The 21,207-nt window shown below is 40.2% G+C and overlaps 2 protein-coding genes across 6 annotated transcripts in view; one reads left to right on the forward strand and one right to left on the reverse strand.

Moving 5' to 3' along the window:
* Positions 1-14,561, forward strand: part of IST1 (IST1 factor associated with ESCRT-III) — a 31,420-nt gene extending 16,859 nt beyond the window's left edge. For 2 of the 5 annotated variants that reach the window (XM_053210780.1, XM_015087173.3), the window contains 9 exons: positions 3,703-3,805; positions 4,216-4,396; positions 5,608-5,695; positions 8,272-8,355; positions 8,863-8,973; positions 9,865-10,071; positions 10,711-10,803; positions 11,910-11,958; positions 13,155-14,561. In XM_053210780.1, coding sequence (XP_053066755.1) covers positions 3,718-3,805; positions 4,216-4,396; positions 5,608-5,695; positions 8,272-8,355; positions 8,863-8,973; positions 9,865-10,071; positions 10,711-10,803; positions 11,910-11,958; positions 13,155-13,354 — 1,101 coding nt within the window. In that variant the 5' untranslated portion in view covers positions 3,703-3,717 and the 3' untranslated portion in view covers positions 13,355-14,561. Of the gene's footprint in view, positions 1-3,702; positions 3,806-4,215; positions 4,397-5,607; positions 5,696-8,271; positions 8,356-8,862; positions 8,974-9,864; positions 10,072-10,710; positions 10,811-11,895; positions 11,959-13,154 lie in introns of those variants that run through there. The other 3 variants (XM_027076131.2, XM_053210782.1, XM_053210781.1) reach the window with 3 other exon arrangements.
* PKD1L3 (polycystin 1 like 3, transient receptor potential channel interacting) overlaps positions 13,154-21,207 on the reverse strand; it is a 76,250-nt gene continuing 68,196 nt past the window's right edge. Inside the window, 10 exon segments of the mRNA XM_053211061.1 lie at positions 13,154-16,050; positions 16,052-16,115; positions 16,118-16,136; positions 18,014-18,115; positions 18,618-18,819; positions 20,021-20,098; positions 20,100-20,179; positions 20,789-20,853; positions 20,856-20,882; positions 20,885-21,056. Of these exon segments, the coding sequence (XP_053067036.1) occupies positions 16,008-16,050; positions 16,052-16,115; positions 16,118-16,136; positions 18,014-18,115; positions 18,618-18,819; positions 20,021-20,098; positions 20,100-20,179; positions 20,789-20,853; positions 20,856-20,882; positions 20,885-21,056 (852 nt within the window). The 3' untranslated portion in view covers positions 13,154-16,007.

The raw sequence follows: 21,207 nt of genomic DNA on the forward strand, positions 1-21,207 counted from the left end.
GCTGATGCTTTGTGCATAGGAGAGTGCCTGATAGGATTTGATGGTTTGTTCTTGTGTTTGTTTGTTTAGTGATATCTGCTGTTGTCTTCATTTTAAAGGTAAGGTAAATGCCGCTCAGAGTTGTTTAATGGCACGCACAAAGTCTGTTAAAAACAGAAGTGAGTATTGAGAATCAAGCCTCTGTTACCTTTGCTGCATTGCCTCTCTGTAGAGCCCTGCTTGCACTTCAAGCTTAGTGCTCATCCTTCCTCTTCTTGGAAACTTCCCAGAGCTCCATGGCAGAATGAAGGTCCTCCTGCATAGCTCTCCCCTTGCACTGGCCCTTGATGGAACAGCATCTGAGTTAAAAGGGATATCAAGACCATGTATACATTTTTAATCACACTTGTAATATTACTGTTTTGTGGGTAATGCCGCATTTGGGCTTTGAACCCAAATCTTGCCCTTATACATCTGTTGACTTCGTTTCTGGAGTAGTGGTTAGACAGGCTGATGGATGTGAAAGCCAGGAGCTGGCACCCAGTGAGGAGATTTCTCCTCCTTTTCTTGCATTAGCTCTTTGTCACAGGCTCACACATGGTATGCATGCTCTCTCTCTTTAATGTTTGTTTAAGGAGATGGTCATAAATTACTAGATAGTTGTAAGCTTGTTGCTCAGTATTGCACCATACTTTTTTTTTTTTTGTAGTTTTTCACACACACACACACACACACACACACACCACCTGTGGCAACCACTGGTCTGTTCTCTGTATCTGTTAGTTTGTGGTTTTCCAGATTCTACATATTTTCCACTTACAATAAGGTGATCTTGATTGTTAATGTTTTCTGATGAGTTAATGTTTTGTTTTTCCCTTTTTAAAAAAATGTTTATTTATTTATTTATTTTGAGAGAGAGCACAAGCAGGGGAGGGGCAGAGAGAGAATCTTACATGATCTCCACACTGACACCACAGAGCCCAACGTAGGGCTCAAACTTAGGAACCGCGAGATCATGACCTGAGCTGAAATCAAGAGTTGGATGGTCAACTGACTAAGCCACCCAGGCTCCCCAATATTTTTTTTCCTAAGGAGGCAAATGAATTTATATTATTTGTCTTTGATAGAAATTCTAAATTATATGCTCCTGAGGTGGTTTTTTTTTTTATTTTTATTTAAGTTTATTTACTTAGAGCAAGCTGGGGAGGGGCAAAGAGGAGAGACAGAATCCCAAGCAGACTGCACACTGCCAGCGCAGAACCTGATGGGGGGGCTCAAACTACTGAACTATGAGATCATGACCTGAGCCGAAATCTAGAATTGGGCACTTAACCACCTGAGCCACCCAGGTGCCCCTGTTTAATATTAGCTCTATTGTTAGTCTAAATTCATTGGGTTTGAAAAGAGTTTACATATAACAATAATTACAGCTTTTTCTTTTTAGTTCAGCCTTTGTCTATATGTATGTATATATGTGTGCTCTTTTAAAATTCAGAAAATTCAGAATTAGGGGCGCCTGGGTGGCTCAGTCGGTTGAGCGTCTCACTTCGGCTCAGGTCACGATCTCACGGTCTGTGAGTTCCAGCCCCGCGTTGGGCTCTGTGCTGATGGCTCAGATCCTGGAGCCTGTTTCGGATTCTGTGTCTCCCTGTCTCTGCACTTCGCCTACTCGTGCTGTCTCTCTCTCTCTCTCTCTCAAAAATAAATAAATAAAAATTTAAAAACTCAGAATTTAAGGTCGTACTTCATATATATAGTCCTGCCTTTTTAACCAATATTGTTGATATATTTTTACTTCAGTAAATATGTTTCAAAAAAATTTTAGTGGCTATGTAAAAATCCAGCATAAATATACTATAGTTTGTTTAATAAGCAATATTCTTTGTTCATATAGTTCATTAGTCTAGTTTTTTGATCCTAAAATGTGTTGATAAATATTTTTGTATAAAAGTCTGCATGAATCTGTTTCTTTTTTTAATGTATATTTATTTTGAGAGAGAGTGTGAGAGTGTTTGCATGAGCTGGGGAGAGGCAGAGAGAGAATCCCAAGCAGGCTCTGTGCTGTCAGCTTGAGCCCAAGAAATGTGAGATGGTGACCTGAACTGGAATCAAGTTGGATGCTCATCTGACTCAGGCACCCAGGTGCCCCTTGGGCTGGATAATTTATTTGTTGTGGGGGGCTGTCCTGTTCATTATAGAATTTTTAGCAGCATTCCTGGATCTACCCACCAGATGCCAGTCGCATCCCCTCCGATGGTGACAACTTAGAATGTCTCCAGTCATTGCCAGATATCCTTATAGGGGGCAAAATCACTTCCAGTTGAGAACCACTGTAAAATCATAGTTCTAACCAGTTTCATAGTTGCCAGATTCTTTTAGCTGTTTTTTCCAATAAAATATAAGTTCCTTTAAGGGCAAGGATTGTAGGGCTATTGTCTAATGTAGAGATATTCAATAAGTATTTGAATAAATACTCAGTATAATGGATCCAAGGTATCTCGTGACATAGAGACCCCATTATAAACTGGGACTTAGGTTAATTATTAAATGTATAAAGGCTTCTGGAGGTAATTTTACAAAAGGAAAACATATCTGATGTTTTTTATTAGTGGTTTTTGCACAAGCAGACAAATATCCGTAGTGTTTTTCTTTACGTTGGATATCTTCTTTGGTTTGTCTGTTTATTGGTTACTTTGTTAGACCTAGCTTTTGTTTGGATGTTACCTGTTTTGAAGTTCAAGTCCAGAATTAATTGAGAAACATAGGATTTGTGCCTAATATGGAATGCACAATGATATACCCCCTTGTGGGTGGAGGGGAGTGGTTTTACTGACTGTAACTCTTCTGTTCAGTGAAAGTCTTGGTAAATAGCCTTCTGTTGAATTTTAAAGTTTTTTTTTCCTTGGACTTTTCACCCCTTTGTATATTTATTTGTACATGAGTAAAATATTAATATTTCTGTACACTAGTTTTTTTCCCAAAGGCTGAGTCAGGAGGATATGAGGAATTGAGGGGAAGAAATTAAAAAAAAATTTTTTTTTTAATGTTTATTATTTATTTTTGAGAGAGAATACGAGCAGGGGAGGGGCAGAGAGTGAGGGAGACACAGAATCCCAAGCAGGCTCCAGGCTCTGAGCTGTCAGCACAGAAGTGATGTGGGGCTCGAACTCATGAATCATGAGATCATGACCTGAGCCAAAGTTGGACACTTAACTAATTGAGCCACCCGAGTGCCCCAAGGAAAGAATATTTTTGAATTTGGTTCTAAATTTGATAATCTTTTCTCATCACTACCCTGATGAGATTTTTGGGAGAGGTAGGAGGCCTTCCTGCTACTTAGTTTTTTTATCAACCTGCTCCTACAGCAATATATAATACTCGTTTTAACCATCGCCAGCATCTTTGAGCTGTGCCTTCAAGATATCAAATCCAGTCACTCTCCCCTTACCACTGGTACCTACCCGATTCTAAACTATTTCCATCTCTTGTCTGGACTATAGTAATAGTCTTCTCCTTAGTCCCTTGCTTCTATTCTTTTTCTCCCTCAGTCAATTCTTCACACAAGCCAAAGAGATCTTTAAGAAATGTGAATCACATTATGTCATTTTGCCTGTGGAAAACCATTCTGGTTTATAGTGTCAGCTAATCTACCTTCTAATTGATGTTAGTTTCTAAACTAATTTCAATTTGAAGGTAGTAACTGTGTTTCTTATCTTTTTCCAGGAGGAACAACACAGCATGCTGGGCTCTGGATTTAAAGCTGAGCGTTTACGAGTCAATTTGAGATTAGTCATAAACCGTCTTAAACTATTGGAAAAAAAAAAAAGTGAGTAATGCATGATTTCCTTGTATTTTATTTCCCAGAATACATCACCAGGTTCTAGCACCCTAATAATTTGGCTCTGTTAGGCTACTACTATGAAGTGTTAGGGATCCCATATCCTTGAAGCTTTAGATATATTACTGTTGCCCTTTGTGACAAGTTAGACTGAATCACTTTGTTGTCGGGAATGGATAACATGACTCCTGAGGTGGAAATTTTTGGCTACACAAACAGTAGTCTCACCTAGATAGTGGAGGAAGTTCTAGAGACTAGATGAGTTGGGACTAGATTTGCTAACAGTGAGCTAGGATGTAGAAGAAACACGCACTTCTCTCTGTCGGAGTGGAAGTCTCCTGCAGGGCAGGCGGCTCAGTGTACTGCTACTATGTAACTGGATGCGATTTGTGACTTAGCGGAATTGGCCCAGAAAGCAAGGAAAGAGATTGCTGACTATCTGGCTGCTGGGAAAGATGAACGAGCTCGGATCCGTGTGGAGCACATCATCCGAGAAGACTACCTCGTGGAGGCCATGGAGATCCTGGAGCTCTATTGTGACCTGCTGCTGGCTCGGTTTGGCCTCATCCAGTCTATGAAGTAAGATATTTTGTATTTTTTTTTAAAATCTACATTTAGGTATGGTTTATAGAAAAAGCTGTACATATTTTATGCATGCAGTTTGATGAGTTTGGACATATGCATACATCCGTATACCAGCACCACAATCAAGGTAATAAAATTTGTTTCCTCTAGAAGTCCTTGTGTCCCTCCTCTCCTCTCCCTTTATTGGTAAGAATACATGACATCAGATCTCTACCCTCTTAACATTTTTTAATTTATTTATTTTTAAGTTAGTATTTTGGTTTTTAATTTTTTTAATTTAATTTATTTATTTTGAGAGAGAGAGCAGGGGAGGGGCAGAGAGAAGGAGGGAGAGAATCCAAGTAGACTCTGCATTATCCGCACAGAGCCTGATACGGGGGCTCAAACTCATGAACTGTGAGGTCAAGAGTCGGACGCTTAACTGGCTGAGCCACCCAGGCACCCCTGTTTTTTAATTTTTTAATGTTTGTTTATTTTTGAGAGAGAGCACGTGCGCATAAGATGGAGAGGGGCAATGAGAGGGAGACATAGAATCCGAAGCAGGCTCCAGGCTCCAAGCTGTCAGCACAGAGCCCAGAGGGGATTTGAACCCACAAACTGTGATATCATGACCTGAGCTGAAGTCGGACGCTTAACTGACTGAGGCACCCAGGTGCCCCATACCCTATTAACATTTTTAAGTGCACAGTACAGTATTGTTAACTATAGGCACAGTGTTGTTCCAGAAGTATCTAGAACTTAATTCATTTTGTGTAAGTGTAATGAAATAATGCATTTTGAAGACCTAAATCAAATCATCTCTTTGAGAAAGGGAATCTGTGAAAGCATTAATAGTGATTTCTTACTACATGTGGGCAACTAGCACTAGGGGACTACTTCACATACCCAAGGACCTTTTTCCTAATGGCTTTGCTGGAAGGCCTGATTTTGATATAGACAGTTTTTGAAAAGAAAGGAAGGAATCTGAAATCAAAAGGCCTAAGTTTGAGTCTTGGCTCAACCATTTCCGGACTTTGTGACCTTGGGCTTGTCAGTTAGTTTGAGTTTCCCCACAAGTAAGATAGGAAGCCTAGAGTATTTTATGAGAATTCAGTGAGATTTGTGAAAGAGCTTTCCAAGGCTATCAACTATATGATACAAATGCTAAGGTTTGTTGGTTTGTTTTAAAGAATGTTAAATTTTATTAATTTTTCTTCCTTAATTAGGGAACTAGATTCTGGTCTGGCTGAATCTGTGTCTACACTGATATGGGCTGCTCCTCGACTCCAGTCAGAAGTGGCTGAGTTGAAAATAGTGAGTACAACCAGTTTCACTGATGTCTGTAGTTTGTTAAATTGTGAGGTTGGTTAACATAAATCATTTCTGCTTATTTGACAAGATATTTTGTACACTTCTTATGTTGCCTTTGAAACAGGCTTTGTAAATTTGTAAATTTGTCTCTACCTCCTTTTCAGCCCTTATATAATGCAACAGAATAGTGTTTTGCAAACATGAATAATTTTTTTAAAGAGCAAAGTGTTGTGTACTTTCAGTTTTGTCTTATTTTTATTGTAATGTTATTTAAGTATATTCAAATAGGAAAGTTCTTACACAACTGTAAACCAGTTAACATTAATTTAAGGTCACATATTTTGCTTCATTCATTAATTCCACAAATATTTATCAAGTTGATGTTATGAGCTAAGTGGGCACTGAGGGTGCAGCAGTGGGCAAAATATGACAGTAACCCTACTCTTGTAGCGTAGAATCTAGCAGAAGAGCTAGACATTAACTAAAAACTTTCACCTCACAACACAGATATAGTACTGACTGCTAGTATTCAAATTCATTTGAGTTGTTACCTGTTTTCTGCATCTTTGCCTTTTCGTTTTATTCTGTAGATTGTCTCAGTCTTACCTCCTGACCCGTCTTTTTTCTTTTTTTTTTTTTTAAGTTTATTTTTGAGAGAGTGTGTGTGTGTGGGTGGGTGGCAGGGGCAGAGAGAGAATCCCAAGCAGGCTTGCAGTAATAGCCTGAGCCACAAACCACAAGATCATGACCTGAGCCGAAATCAAGAGTCGGACAGTTAACCGACTGTGCCACCCAGATGCCCCTTGAGATTTCCTTGTCTTCTGTGGGTTTTCATTTATTTATTTAAAAAAAAATTTTAACTGTTTATTTTTGAGAGAGGGAGTGGGGGAGGGGCAGAGAGGGAGACACAGAATCTGAAGAAAGCTCCAGACTCTGAGCTGTCAGCACAGAATCCTGTTTTCTACCTCAAGGGTGTAAGCTGGCTGCCAGAATTTCTGAGAACCATGGGAGGACGAAGCCAAAGGTCTCATTCTTGTCTTAGAGAAGACTTAAAATTTTGGTTGTCAGTAAGTATCTTTGCTCTCTGCTGTGCGTGGAGTTCAGAGTCCTATTAGTTTAACCTCCCCAGAGAGTAAGCCTCCTGTATTCTATTCCTGTAGGGATGGTAGTCCTAGAGTTTTGTTGGTAGAGGAATGGGAGAGTAGAGGCAACAGGTTCTTCTTTTTTTCTTTTCTTTTTTCTTTTTCTGTTGTTTTCTTTTTAAGTAAGTTCTACGTCTGTCATGGGGCTTGAACTCACAACCCTGAGATCAAGAGTCACATGCTGTACCAGCTGAGGCAGCCAGGCAGTTGCTTCTTATATAGACTTTTAACTTTTTTAGTCTCTGTCTCTCTTTTTTCTTTTTCTTTTCTTTTTTCTTTTTAAGTAATCTCTTCACCCAACGTGGGGCTTGAACTCATGATCAAGAGTTGCATGTTTCCCCAACTGAGCCACCCAGGAGCCCCAACCCGGGGTTAAAACCTCGTTTTAACCTCTTCTATACTTTTCCTTTATATGAAGATTTATTCAAGATGAAACAGATTTATACGTTTGTTTGTTTTTTAATGAACTCATTAAAAACTAGAAGAAAACTAGGCAGATTTAAAAAGATAATCTCATAGTGGAAAAGGCCACAAAAGCTATGAACAAAGTGATTACATTAATATAATAAAAAATTTCTGCATAGTATAATGCAACCAAGAGCGTTATCAAAAGACAAAGGACTAAATTACATCATAAATACCGGGTCTATATATTGAACAATGAGTGCCTCCTCACTGAGCTCTCAGGTGTTGGGACCACTCTGGTTCGATGCCAGTCATTTCCTGCCTGGACTATTACAGTAACTTCTTGAATCTTCTTTCTATACCTACTTTGGTTTCCTTTAGTCTCTTCACCATTCTGTCAGAACAGCTTAGGGTTCTATTCAAAACACAGATCTGATCCTGTCACTACCTCTTGCTTTAAAGCCCTTTAGTAGCTGTTGTTCTTGTGATAGAAACAAAACTCCTAATATGACCTATATGATTCTGCATTTTCTGGCCCCCACATGCCTTTCTTACTTCATTTCTTACTTCATTTCTTACTCCTCCCTTGGGCTCAACACTTAATTTATTTCAGCTTGAGGATTGGCCCTGTTTTTCCACCAGAGGCCTTTGCACATGCTGTTACTTTGCCTTGGTGGCATTTATTACAGCTGCATTTGTATCTTTGTGTGATTCAGTAATGACTGTTTTCCTCAGAGATTATAAGCCTCTATAAGAACAGTGTCTGTTTTTGTTCATTGTGTTTATAGCATATATCATAATGTCTGTAATAGAATTTGGCACATAGTTACAGCTCAGTGGATGGCTGGATAAACAAGTACGAATGTGTACCCCTTAAGGCTTTATAGACCCTGGTTGTTTTGAATTCTTGTAGTAGAAAGAAGCATGTTTACTATTGTTAGGAGGAAGCTTGAAGTAGTTTTTAAGAATGGTTTCCACTTTTATTTACTGTTTTGCCTTTTTTTTTTCTTTTTTTTTTTTTTCTCTCTGTAGGTTGCTGATCAGCTCTGTGCCAAGTATAGCAAGGAATATGGCAAGTTATGTAGGACCAACCAGATTGGAACTGTGAATGACAGGGTAATTAACATACTTGTTAATAAACATGATGCAGTAGACAGGGATGTGGGCATGTTATGCTATTGCCTGTGTTGATTCTCGTGGGCTCTGCTGTATGGCTGAGTTAATCTAGGGTTGCATATTTCATAGGGTGAGAGGCTTTCTGGTTGGCAGTGTCGTCAGCTCCTTACTCCGTCCCTAAACTTCTGATTGTGAGGCCCCCCCACCCCCATCCTTTGTGCCTCTTGTGATTTGTGGATGTAGAAGCGAGGAGAGAAGTGGATGAATTCAAATGTGGACGGCGGTGGTATCAGTCTTAGCAACACCTGGGTTGTGTGTAACCAGAGAACATGAAAGAGGCATGGTTTTGCAATATGTCTCGTGACTGAAAAAAGAAATCATGTAACTAGTCTGAACCCCTTTTTTCTCAATTTACATATAAAATAAGAGGAACAAAGTTTAAAAGTGAGACAAGTTAGGTTTAAGGCTAGTTGGCATAGATGTTAATCCTGGGTGTTTTACTTATAGCTAATGCACAAACTGAGTGTGGAAGCCCCACCCAAGATCCTGGTGGAGAGATACCTGATTGAAATTGCCAAGAACTATAATGTGCCCTATGAGCCCGACTCTGTGGTCATGGTGAGTTTAGAGTCTTTCAGAGTACAAAGGGAAATGAGTCTTTGGATATCATTTTCTTTAAAAATAACCATATTCTTTTCATTAAAGTTTGTGTGTGGGAGTTTAAGCCTTTCTCTGCTTGGGCAACAATAAATATGCCTGCAAAGAGTATTTTAAGGATCAGATGAGATGAATGATGAAAGCACTTTGAAAAGTTACAGACCTTGATACAAATACAAAATGGCATTGTTGGTTTTCAATGAATTTCACTGAATTGAAGCAAGAAAGGATCCTGAAAGATTTATTGGGTGCCTGCCCTGTGCCAGACAGTACACAGAAATACAGAGATAAAAACAAGGTCACTGTCCTAAAGAGGCTTATAGTGTAAGGACGGCAGATGTACAAATAATAATCACTCAGTTAAGGTTGGTGGGGTGTAGTGTGTGGTTTAGTATGCTGTTTAGACAACCTCCCCCCCATCCCAAATACACTTCAGGATAAAAGCATTTATCCTCCCAGCTCTTGAGAATATTCGTGACTGGTGCTCATACACAGCTGAGTGCTCCTCCAGCAGTGGCTCTCAGAAGAAAGCTGCTTCATCCAAAGTCTTTCCTTAGGGGCAGCCTGTAGTTAGTAACTGGGATTTTAGACTCTGCCCCATTTGAGGGCACCTGCTGCAGACCCATCCCAGCTCCAGAGCTCCCTAAGGAATTGACTGAGCAGTTGCTATGACTACATGGCAGCCCAGCTTTTCCCTTTGCCCAGCCCTGCTTCCTTCACTCCCCACAAGTCTTTATCCCAAGAGACTACCCCAGTAAACTTCCTCCATGCTGACCTGCATCTCTGAGTCTACTTCTGGGGGATCTGGCCTGCAGTGTGGGTTAATGATACAGGTTTCTCTCTTCTTCTCAGGCAGAAGCTCCTCCTGGCATAGAGACCGATCTTATTGATGTTGGATTCACAGATGATGTGAAGAAAGGGGGCCCTGGAAGAGGAGGAGGGGGTGGTTTTGCCGCACCAGTTGGTGGACCTGACGGAACAGTGCCAGTGCCTATGCCTGTGCCTATGCCCATGCCCTCTCCAAGTACTCCTTTTTCCTACCCACTTCCAAAGGGACCAGTAAGTATACATATAAGCGTGGATATAAACTCTAGAAAATGTAACAGAAGAAGAGACACATTGGCTGTATGAATACACACAAAAGTTGTAGGTTGTCAAGATTGAGCAGTAAGAACATTGGGTATTAGTGATCATATTGTGGAAAAAAATACCGGGATTTGGAAAAAGTCTTTTGGTTTGTCTATAGTTAATGATGTGGGAAAATACAGAGAGATGGTGTTAAAGAAACTTTTTCCTATAGGTTTACTGGTAAATAACCTTTGGGACCTTTTGCAGCCATACTAGTTTTTTCCAAAAATGAATACTGCTTATTACCAGGTGGAAAAACCTCTTTTGTAGACATATTGTAGACAAGGTCATTACTAGTAATAGGAGAGTTTGATTATAATCTTTCCTTGTCAACATGGAAGCGGTTAATTTAGTAATTTGAAAACTAGCCTTTGGCTATAGATCTTTGAAGATCTAGAATTCTTCTAGGCATTTTTTTCTCTTTTTTGGCTCTTGAATATATGTATATATTCAATATATATCTTGAATATACACTGAATATATGTATATCTCCCTTACCATACAACAAACCTCAGAAAACTCAGGGGTTTTTGGGGCCGTGTCTCTGATGTTACCTTTCTCCTCTTGCAGTCGGATTTCAATGGATTGCCAATGGGGACTTACCAGGCTTTTCCCAATATTCATCCACCTCAGATACCAGCAACTCCCCCATCGTATGAATCTGTAAGTGGTTGAGCCTCTTTTGTAAGCAGCAGGAGAGTGACTCCCATGAAGAGAGAGCAAAATAATGGCCACAGGGAAGGCAAAGTTTTGATCAATTCCTGGTACCATCATTGCTCTTGCTTTGGATTCTTGTGTTGCTTTAACATTACCCTGGAAGTTGGGTGGTGGCGGCCGCAGCAACATCATCATTGGTGGCAATGCTTTGTCTGCAATTAAGCCAGGAATCAGGAAAGAGCTGAAGGTCTCTTAGAAAGTTCATGTAGGGCACTGGCCTAGTTTTTTTGGAGTAGGGCAGAGAATTATTTTGAGTTGGTATAGTCCTGCTGTTGGAATATCATAATTAAAATACCAGTTTTAGGAATTCAACACTGTGTAAAGGAATAGTGGCCAGATTTTTGTCTTAAATAGAAGTGTCCAGTTAGTAAATTTCAGTCGATATTACTAATTTTACATTTTAGTTTTGTAGGTAAAACTTATTATAAATATAATCATTCCTTGAATTGTTGGTGGTTGCACAGCTTTGATTCCAAATTAGAGGGCTCCTTTTCTGTCAGCTTTGTTTCCTTAGCTAGTATGTGCCTTTTGAGACCTATTTCCTTCCATCTGATGAATTACAGAGAAAACAAATTGATATGGCGTTTGCTGGGAGATCCTCCTGTTCCTGAACTTGTTTAGTGTTCTTTCCTTTGGTTTTCCCCTTGGGCTTGGGTTTTTCTTAAGTTTGGTCTTGCATGCATTGAAGCATTGCCCACAGCTGTTTCTAGGAATGAGGTAGAAGATCTTCAGTATTTGAGGACTTGGTTCTTGGAGAGATGAATTCAGTGGGTTAGTGCTTTCTCTCTGCACAGAAGGTGAAGGTATCAAAGAGAGGTGTTATGGTGTGGTAAGAATTTCCTTTTTCTCTGCTTGGTGGTTTAGAGTTTAATGTGGTATCTGTCTAGCTGGAAGATCAGAAAAGAGTACAGGGGGTGGAGGGGCAGTTTGTTTGGAGTGGTTCTGTTGCTTCTGCTTAGCTTTTGGAAAACACAGGGGCTTATACCAGTATCAGTACTTTCTCTCTAGTAATGCCTTTGCTTTCTCCCTTGGTAACAGTATTTGTGTTTCAGGTTGATGACGTTAATGCTGATAAGAATGTCTCTTCTGCACAGATTGTTGGTGAGTGTGAGTCAGAAACCCTCAGTGCTGAACCTTTTTGCTGTTTTCTCATTACTGCTTCCCCCTCAGAGAAAGTTTTCATGTCCGTGGCATTTTACCCACATGCCCTGTCCTTTCCCTGAGTGTAGTATGACAAAAATAGAACTCAGGATTTCCCTTGTCCATAAAGAAAATACCTTTCTGGCCCCAGAGAATCTTTCAAGTTCCTTGTTTCTGTTGGTGGTATTATTCTTTCAACCTCAAGTTCTTGATGTTCTTGCTGCTTCAACTTTCATTGTATTAGAAGTATCAAAATTATTTGTATTTATATAAATACATGTTTATATTAACAAACTTGGGCATTAATGAGGGGGCAGTAGATAAAACCATAGTGAATAGCTCAGTGACTTTTCACAAAGCAAGCATGCTGTGTGGCCATCCACTCAGAAAATAAAACACTACTAGCACTTCAGAAGCCCAGGGTGGGGGGATGCTTTTAAAATTTGGGGATAGTTGTTTTGTTGAGGTATAATTAACATAGAAAAAAATACACAGAAGTATATATTTTGATGAGTTTTGATTTTACATAACAGTGACTTCAGTCAAGGTGTAGAAAGTTTCCATCACCCCAGAAAGTTCTCTTATGTTCCTTCCCAGTCCATTCTACCCTGGAGGCAAATACTGTTCTTATTTTCTAAAACTATAGTTTAGGTTCACCTTTTCTAGAACTTAGATACAAACGGAAAGGGGGATGATTTTAACTTGTAAAATACAAAATGGAAGAGTGGAAATTCTGATTCTATTACATCAAACAATGTAGACATTAATATTCCTTATAAAATTTTTCTTCCCCTAATCCTTAAAGAGAGGCTCATTCCAACAGAATTTTAGTGCCACCCCTTGGACTTTGTTGTTATGGGAGCAGACCTTTGTGAAAGGGCATAGTCTAAGAGAATGCATTGTGTACCTGGTTTCATGTACCACACCTGGAATTTCTCTTAATCTTTCTTCTTACCATAGGAAAGTAAAACAGGATTCAGCTGTATTAAGGGAATGTAGATCTTAATTGTACTGAAAATTTTATTGATCTTTAATCATATTTTTCTTCTGTGTTTTGATAGTTACATTGTTTTTGCCAAAGGGGATTGTGGGCTTTGAGGATCTGAGCCCCTTCTCTGGCTTTTGTAACACTGGGCTCCTTACCCTTATTTAATTAGGTCCTGGGCCCAAGCCGGAAGCCCCCGCAAAGCCCCCTTCCAGACCTGTGGACACCTGCGACAACTTTGTACTACCAGAGTTGCCGTCTGTGCCAGACACACTACCGACTGCATCTGCTGGTGCCAACACCTCAGCATCTGAGGACATTGACTTTGATGATCTTTCCCGGAGATTTGAAGAGTTAAAAAAGAAAACCTAGATCTCTTAAGCCAGGCAACCTCCAGGCTCTGGGATTTGAGACGGCACTGTTTCTCCTTGTAACAAAGAATCTCCGTGCAATTCTTTTTCATCTTTTACCATCACTGAGCACACTTTTCCTTTGGGCTCTCTTCCTGCTCTAAATTCTGCTGCTTTCCAGTTCTCTGTTGCTCTTAAGAGACTAACAATTAGAGTCAACGAGGCCAGAGCAGCCTTGGCAACCTTGCTTGTTCGTCTCCTTTGAGTGTGATCCCAGGTTCGCCCGTCACCTGTCCTTCTGTCCCTCCGTAGGGAAAAGGTGAAAGCATTGTGAGGAGAGCTGCCAAAGATGGCTGGACACGGAGGACATTACTTCATGAAGTCTCTCTCAGTCCTGTGCTGAAGTTCTAGATTTAGAAACAAACCCCTCTGTACAGAGGGATTTGTGGTGAGCAAGAATCAAGACAAAAAGGTGTAATATGAATGGGAAGAGAGACTGATGCTGGAAGCCTCTTTAACAGTTCTTGGAAGCTGGGTCCTCTCATTGGCATATACACACACTACTTCTTGCTGCAGGGCATTGTTCTACCTGGATCCAGTTGCAAAGTTTATTTGGAAAGTTGAAGGCTTCTCTTAGTTCTGCTGGATTCTCAGGGAGCCCTCCGTGGCCTTTTGCTTTGAGTGCTGTGTTCTCCTTTTACCAGAGGGCAACACTGCATAAATTCCTGTTTTTCCCCATAGCGTGTTCTGTTGGATTGCATTTACTGGCAAATGGCGGACAGGTCACATGTTGGGCAGAAGTCACCATTCAAGGCTAAGGTGGGCTTCCAGTTGCCTTAATAGAAGTACTCAAATCTCTTGGGTAGTGAGCTGGAATGCCTACAGGAGAAGAAGGGTTCTTGTTTTCATTTGAAAACTTTATGATTAAGAGAACCTTTAAAGACTGATTTCAGAAAATTTTTTGGTGCCCATAAAAAACGTGGCTGTAGTTCACTACTTTCCTAGATGGATGAGACTATTACTATTGTAACTTAATGTGCTCCTTTTCCCTGTAGATAAGGCTGTCCTTCCCCAGAGGGATGGTTTTGGGATCAGAAGGTAGGACTCTGGCTTATGTGTAGTGTAATGTATATACTTGTTTCAAGCAACTTTAGTGTTTTTGATTGGTTTGTATCTATCTCATAGCTCAGTAGCTGATAATAAAGTTAAAAATTCTGTACCTTGCTGAATTTGGTTTGGTCAAATGATGAGGTGCATTTAGTGGAGATTATTTTAAGCAGTGACCCATGCTGGGCACAAGCCAGACCTTAACTCTTTGGTTCCCTGGGTCATGGGGACCTGCAGCAGCCAGGAGCCCATTTCAATCTGTGTGTGTGTGTGTGTGTTTTAATGTTTATTTTTGCAAGAGAGTGAGCAGAGGAAGGGCAGAGAAGGAGACAGAATCCTAAGAAGGTTCCACACTATCAGCACAGAGCCCGATGTGGGGCTTGAACCCATGAATCATGAGATCATAATCTGAGCCGAAATCAAGAGTCAGACGCTTAACTGACTGAGCCTCGCAGGCACCCCTCAACTTCTGTATTTAAGCCTAGATAGCATTTGTGAATTTGCTTGGTTACTCCTCTGGGACAGGGCTCTCCATTACCCAAACCTCATGCATTTATCTTTAAGCTGCTGTCAGGGCGCCTGGGTGGCTCAGTCAGTCAAGCGTCTGACTTCAGCTCAGGTTATGATCTCACCGTTAGTGGGTTCTAACCCCTGTTGGGCTCTGTGCTGACAGCTCAGAGCCTGGAGCCTGCTTCGGATTCTGTGTCTCCCTTTTCATTGCCCCTACCCCACTTGTGCTCTCTCTCAAAAATAAACATTAAAAAAAAAAGTAAGCTGCTGTGAGCCCACTTGTGATTCATTTCTATTTCCCACAGCCATACTGAAACATTGGTGATGAGTGTTTTTTTACTTGTTGTTTGGCAGCAGAGCTGGATTATTCTGTATCACTCTTACAGGGTTAACCCTTTCCTGACCGTGCTCTATAAACAGAAGAACTTGCAGCCACAGGGGATTTTGATTCCTCAGTGATTTACAAAATTAACAGTGCATTATATATAAACATTGGTAATTTTCTGAACTGTGCCATGCAAAGATAAGTAATAATATGCTAAGTAGTAATAAGCCAGGCTGGGAATGGAGCCAGGCTCCATTGTTAATGCCCATTGCTATCATGACCATTTGCTCATGTGTTCTGGTGCCGCTGGATTCCTAGCAAACTCTCTGCAGCACCATGTGTGAATGCACCTTCTTTTTAGAGTCTGTTCAAAGACAAAAGGAGAAAAGTGGGGGAAATTAACAATTGATCCTGATGTTGGAGAGAAAAAGTACCACAAGATACCAAAAAAAAGTATGAATAGTAATACTGGAAATTTCCTTTTATGATTTACTGTCAGGCATTGGAGTGTTTCTGCTAAATAGCGCAGGACCAGGTGTTTATAGGACAGTGGATATAGAACATAATATAGTCTTGGTAAACTGGGTTTCCTATAAAAATGGTTGGCAGAGACCAACAAAGGGAATATGCTAATACTGTGCATGATGTCTGCCTAAGAGCAGCAACAGTTGAGCTTTTCCAATGATAGAAGAATCATGACATTTATATTTCAGTTACTGAGCCAGAGAGTTACCTACCTTAAGGGACTTTCTTTACCAAAGGCCATGAGGATGACAAACAAAAAGGTTAATGATCACAAGTACTATCAAGATGACACTGGTGAGGATCAGAAAAGAACCCGGATTGGCTCTAAAACAACAACCTGGAAAGAGACAATAAAATTTTGAGTTTAAAGATTGTCAGTTTAATTTCTACTTTAAAAATGTAAGTTATATGCTTATGTTTGGGATATAGTCACATAAAATATTTGGTGGAAACTTGGAGAAGCAAAATTATTAAAAAGGAAAATACTTTTGAGTGGACAGAAGAGAAAGAATGATAGACTGGGTGGGTATAAAAATAATTGACTTCAGTGTTTTCACAGGTAAACAGGTGAGTCACAATAGCACTATAATTCAAAACCCATGTGAGTTTTGGCAGTTCTGGAAAATATAAACATGGAGGTTTGAAAGAGTAGCAAAAGGTTACTGAAAAAATACATCAGAAATCCTGAAAACTGTCTCTGCCGTTCTATGACCTCTACTTTAAACACAGGAGCATTCTAATAAAATTTAACAGGTTAACCATAAAAATTGGCTTTTTAGTCTTTTTTTCTTTTTATTTATTTAGAAAATCCCAAGCCGGGCTCAAACTCATGAACTGTGAGATCATGACCTGAGCCAAAATCAAGAGTTGGATGCTCAACTGACTGAGCCACTGAGGTGCCGCAAAGTTGGTTTTTTTTTTTTTTTTTTTAACGTTTATTTATTTTTGAGACAGAGAGAGACAGAGCATAGTTGGTTGTTTTTTTAAGTGTTATCTTTAAAAGTGTAATTGCTGAGTTTTGCTAGTCTTTTCAGCATAAAGACATCTCTCAAATACAGGGTTACTAGAGTGGTTTCCATAACAGCATTTTAATTTACATGTTCATTTTAACAAATGATGCGCTTTTTCTCTTGATATTTTGGCTCATTCACTGTTGCCACTAGGGTACTGCTAAAAAAACAAAACAGCCCAACAACTTAGAGGGTGAATATTTATAATAAATACCACTGTGATGGAAATATGTATGACCAAATATATCCTAGTAAGAATACATCATCCACTTAAAAGTGCTTAATTATAGCTACTCTATCTAAGTCAACAAGTAACTTGGGACAATCTCAGATTGTGCTGTTAAGACTTTGCCCAGTAAGTATACTCCATTTTCCCTTCACATTGTATATGATTATGATTAAAGCAGAAAAAGAGTTAAGTCACAAAGGAGGTGTTAGCAAAAGCTTATTGTTGTGATTGTTACTTCCTTAAGAGCTTTAGTAAATAAAGTGTTCCAAGAGTGACGGCTTCATTCACTAATCTGAATTGTAGTTTTTTCTGTCCTAATCAAGTCTATATATGCTAGGGCTACAAATCCTCATCTAGGTTTCCTTGTTCTGTCTTTTTTAAGTAGGCTCCGCACCCAATGTGGGACTTAAACTCCTGACCCTGAGATCACGAGTCACATGCTCTACTGACTGAGCCAGCCAGGCGCCCCCCTCCTTTATTTTTTATACTTTTTATACTGAATAGAAGAGACTTGTGTTGGTAGTTCTTAGGGGGAGAATACAAGCTGTCTGAAATGAGCATTTATTAACTATAAACAAATATTGCAGTTCTTTCTGGAATTATACCTGCCGAATTTTCTTAAAAGTATACTTCATTGTATATTTAAAAGGGCCATTGAGACAGAAACAGCAAATAATGTTAATCTGGGTAGGTTATGAGAGTATAAATTGAGGCCTAGTATCCTGGCAATAAGTCTAAGAATATAAGAAATGAGGAAAGTGGGACCAGGTGCTTGAAAAGGGCACATTTCTGAAAGTAACAGCCACTCAAATTGTATTCATAGATAGCACCATAAAATGGAAAGGCAAAGGATCTACACTCCCTTTTCCAGTGTGCAGTGGTGCAGAAAGGGCTGCTTTTTTTGTAAGCAATTCTCCCCTTAAGTATAAAAAACCAAAGAGAATCCTGCAGGAAAACCGTGATGGGGTTTTTTACCTCCTTGTGATGAGAGATTCCCATCTTGAGAGCAACAGCAGTCACTGCTGAGCTGAAAAAAGTTTGGTAGTCCCAGATGCTCCATCCAAACAGCAGATTAAACTGGAAAGGACAAAGACCAGTCAGGAGAGGGCAGACCGTAATGAAGCTGGTTTCAGTTCTTTCCCTCCTGAGGTGCTTGATAAGGAGGCCAACACAGAACCAAAGAGAATGGAAATGAAAGAAATGCTTTAGTGGCCATTCAAATCACTATGCCTAAAAGAAACCCTCCCCCACCAACACACACACACACACACACACACACACACACACACACACACACCCATACCCATATTTCCTTTTTAATTACGTAGTGTTTTCATCAATTTATTTGACCTTCACATCAACCTGTGAGCTAAATTTTAGGAGATGAGACAAATTTCTGCATTTAAGTCTCACTACCAGTTAAGTATGGAACTATAACTAAAAGATTTCTTCCCTCTTTTCTCCAGAACTCATTGCTAACTTGAACTAATGGTTTCTCATACAGTGCTTTTTCAGGGAGGCAATGTGATTCCAAGGCCAGCACTGCTTTTAGGAAAAGGCAGTGGGAACGAGGGCTTACAGCAATGGCATAGCCTGTCAGCAGGATCAGGATGAATAGCAGGAAGCTGTCCCAGGCTTTGCTGGGTGCTCTACTGACGACCTGCAGCCTGGGGTTAGGATCCAGCAGGTTCCACAGCTGAACAGTTGCCAGTAGAACCAGGAAGCCCATGAGGTGAACGACTGCTGAGTTTACTATTATTGCCTCATGGAAGCTGATGAACCTGTACCCAGCAAGGCTGACAGTCAGGTGAAGTGTATGCTATCCACTTCTCCAGCTGAAGTGTAGCATCTCTGCAAGTCCTATTGGGTCAAACACTTGTTGATGTCAGAACTCTTCTTTTCAGTGTCGCCTCTGGTACTTGTGGATGTGAGAGCACTGGCAAAAGGCCATGTATTTGGTTGTGAGATCTCCAGAAGCCCTGAAGTGCAACCCCTAGGAGATTACTCCAAATTCATCCTGCAAATCAAGGCCAGCCTCGTCCACTGCCCCGGTTTGAGTTAAATCTCTCCTCAAAAGGAGAGGAGTTAGCCTAAGGAGATGTGCCCTTATGCTGCTCTGTTTTCTGTAGGATAATTAATAGGTTTAACAGTGCTGAAAGTAGAAAGATGATAGGTAAACTAGATGGAAGGGTGTTATATGAGAAAGGCGTTCACAATCTTGTATTGCAACTTGGAAAGACCCCATAGAGCAAGTTGGTGTCTGGTCACAAACTGTTCTAGTGTCTAAGACCTAGGCAGTGCCATACAGCACGATGGACCTCAAGTGTCAACACGATTTAACTGCACAGACACACTCCCTACATAAACAACCCTCTGTAAGTCTGACCTGGAACATTGCTTCATTACACAGATCAACAATCCAGACTAGTGACCACTGAAAAAGTCAAGTACCACATGGCAATACTTGGCCTGGGAAATAGATGCTCCTCCCCATGGGAAAGACCAGAGAAGGTGCCCAAAGGGGCACCAGATGTCTCTTAAGTAATGGACAAGCTAATGCATGAACATCCCTACCCAGAAAGCAACCCTCTTTGGATTTAAAAAACGCACTGTGTTGCAGTTTTATTTAAAGCATGATCATTTTTCATGCCTTAGGCTTTATTCTTTGGTCAGGGTGCAAAATATAACTAATTCCAGGTCCTTGCTGTGTGAAATTTGAATGTATTATCCTTGACAAACACATACCTAAGTATTAGGAAGACAGAGGACATTTTCAATATGATTAGCAGTATAAATGGTTTCTTGTTAACTGTCTTCTCAGCTGTGGACATTAGTCGGAGTTCTGTTTTTAACTCTGGTATACCAATATAGGTCTGATAGAGCAGTGGAGGAGGAAAGGGAGTTTGAAAGGATACTTGTGAGTAATCAGGAAACTCTGGACGTTGACTAGGAATAGGCTTCGCTCCTTAGTCTCCTTTTTACCTGTTACGGTCATAGTGGTATTGTGCTATGTTTTTCTTATGCAGAGAAGTAAGCTTCATGTCAAGACCCAGGATGACAGGTATTGAGGCTTATGCTCGTGTCCAGGATGTTTCTTTTCCTAGTGAAGAACCGCCACCTCTGCTGTTTCAGCCAATGACCCTAAACACAGACGCCACAGTCACTACTGCTTGCCTTAAAGATTAGCCAGGTCTCTCCCTAACGAAGTATTTTAATACTGGCAAAACACTAAGCTGAGCACTTGTCAAATCTAACTTGAACACACTGGGTTATGGTCTTGGTCTGCTCTGTAGTAACTCAGAGCCGCTGCTTACAGAAAAGTTCGCCTTTTCCACTACAACTTTCATTGGATACATTATTTCATTTTTGTTGTTTACATTTTAAAAAGTTTCCAAATTAGTTTTCAGGCCTGAAAATAAGACAGGTATTGGCTTACGACAGATTCTCTTTTGGTGCAGTTACCTGTACTTTTGAATACTTGCTCTATTTATTCATATTTTCAATTCTTGCTATTACCTTATATAGGGATAATGCAACTGTACACAAAAAATATTCCTTCTAGAGATTAATCCCTTAGCTCTTGAAAACTGGAAGAGCTACTTGGTGGAAAGCCAGTCACCTTTTAACTGAATTCAGGCTCTGGAAAGGACCAAAGTCATAGCCCTAATTCTAATAACAGCTCATTGTAGAGCTCCCCTGATAACATCTGGAAACTTCAAGAATCTTTTACATCTAACACTTTAAGTTCACCTGTACGAAGGCGTAGTAACAGACTAGGAGATAACAGAGGACTTGTGAGATAACAGACCAAAGTCCTTCTTGGATGCCTGAAGGGAACTTAAATGTCCAGCCTCAGAGAGGTGAAGAAGGCACCTGAGAACAAAGAATACCTGGAGTCAAGAGTCTTTAAAGCTTGTGCCCTCTTCCTTTCAGACTCTGTCTTTGAAATCAGTGCAACTATTCCTGGATTATCTATTACAAATGTTCCTGAATCTCTACATTTTACTTGGTATTTCCTCTAGAGCTGTCACTGGATATTAGCTGAGATCATGTATGTGCTGGAGAAATGTGCTGGCTGCACTATCAATAGAGTGAATGGGTATATTGGTGACCCGACCATGAGGGCAGTGTCTGACTTCAGAGCTATTAAAGGTGTTATCCTTGCCAAG

Source organism: Acinonyx jubatus, chromosome E2 (assembly GCF_027475565.1).
Source record: "Acinonyx jubatus isolate Ajub_Pintada_27869175 chromosome E2, VMU_Ajub_asm_v1.0, whole genome shotgun sequence".
In the NCBI taxonomy this organism is placed as follows: domain Eukaryota; kingdom Metazoa; phylum Chordata; class Mammalia; order Carnivora; family Felidae; genus Acinonyx; species Acinonyx jubatus.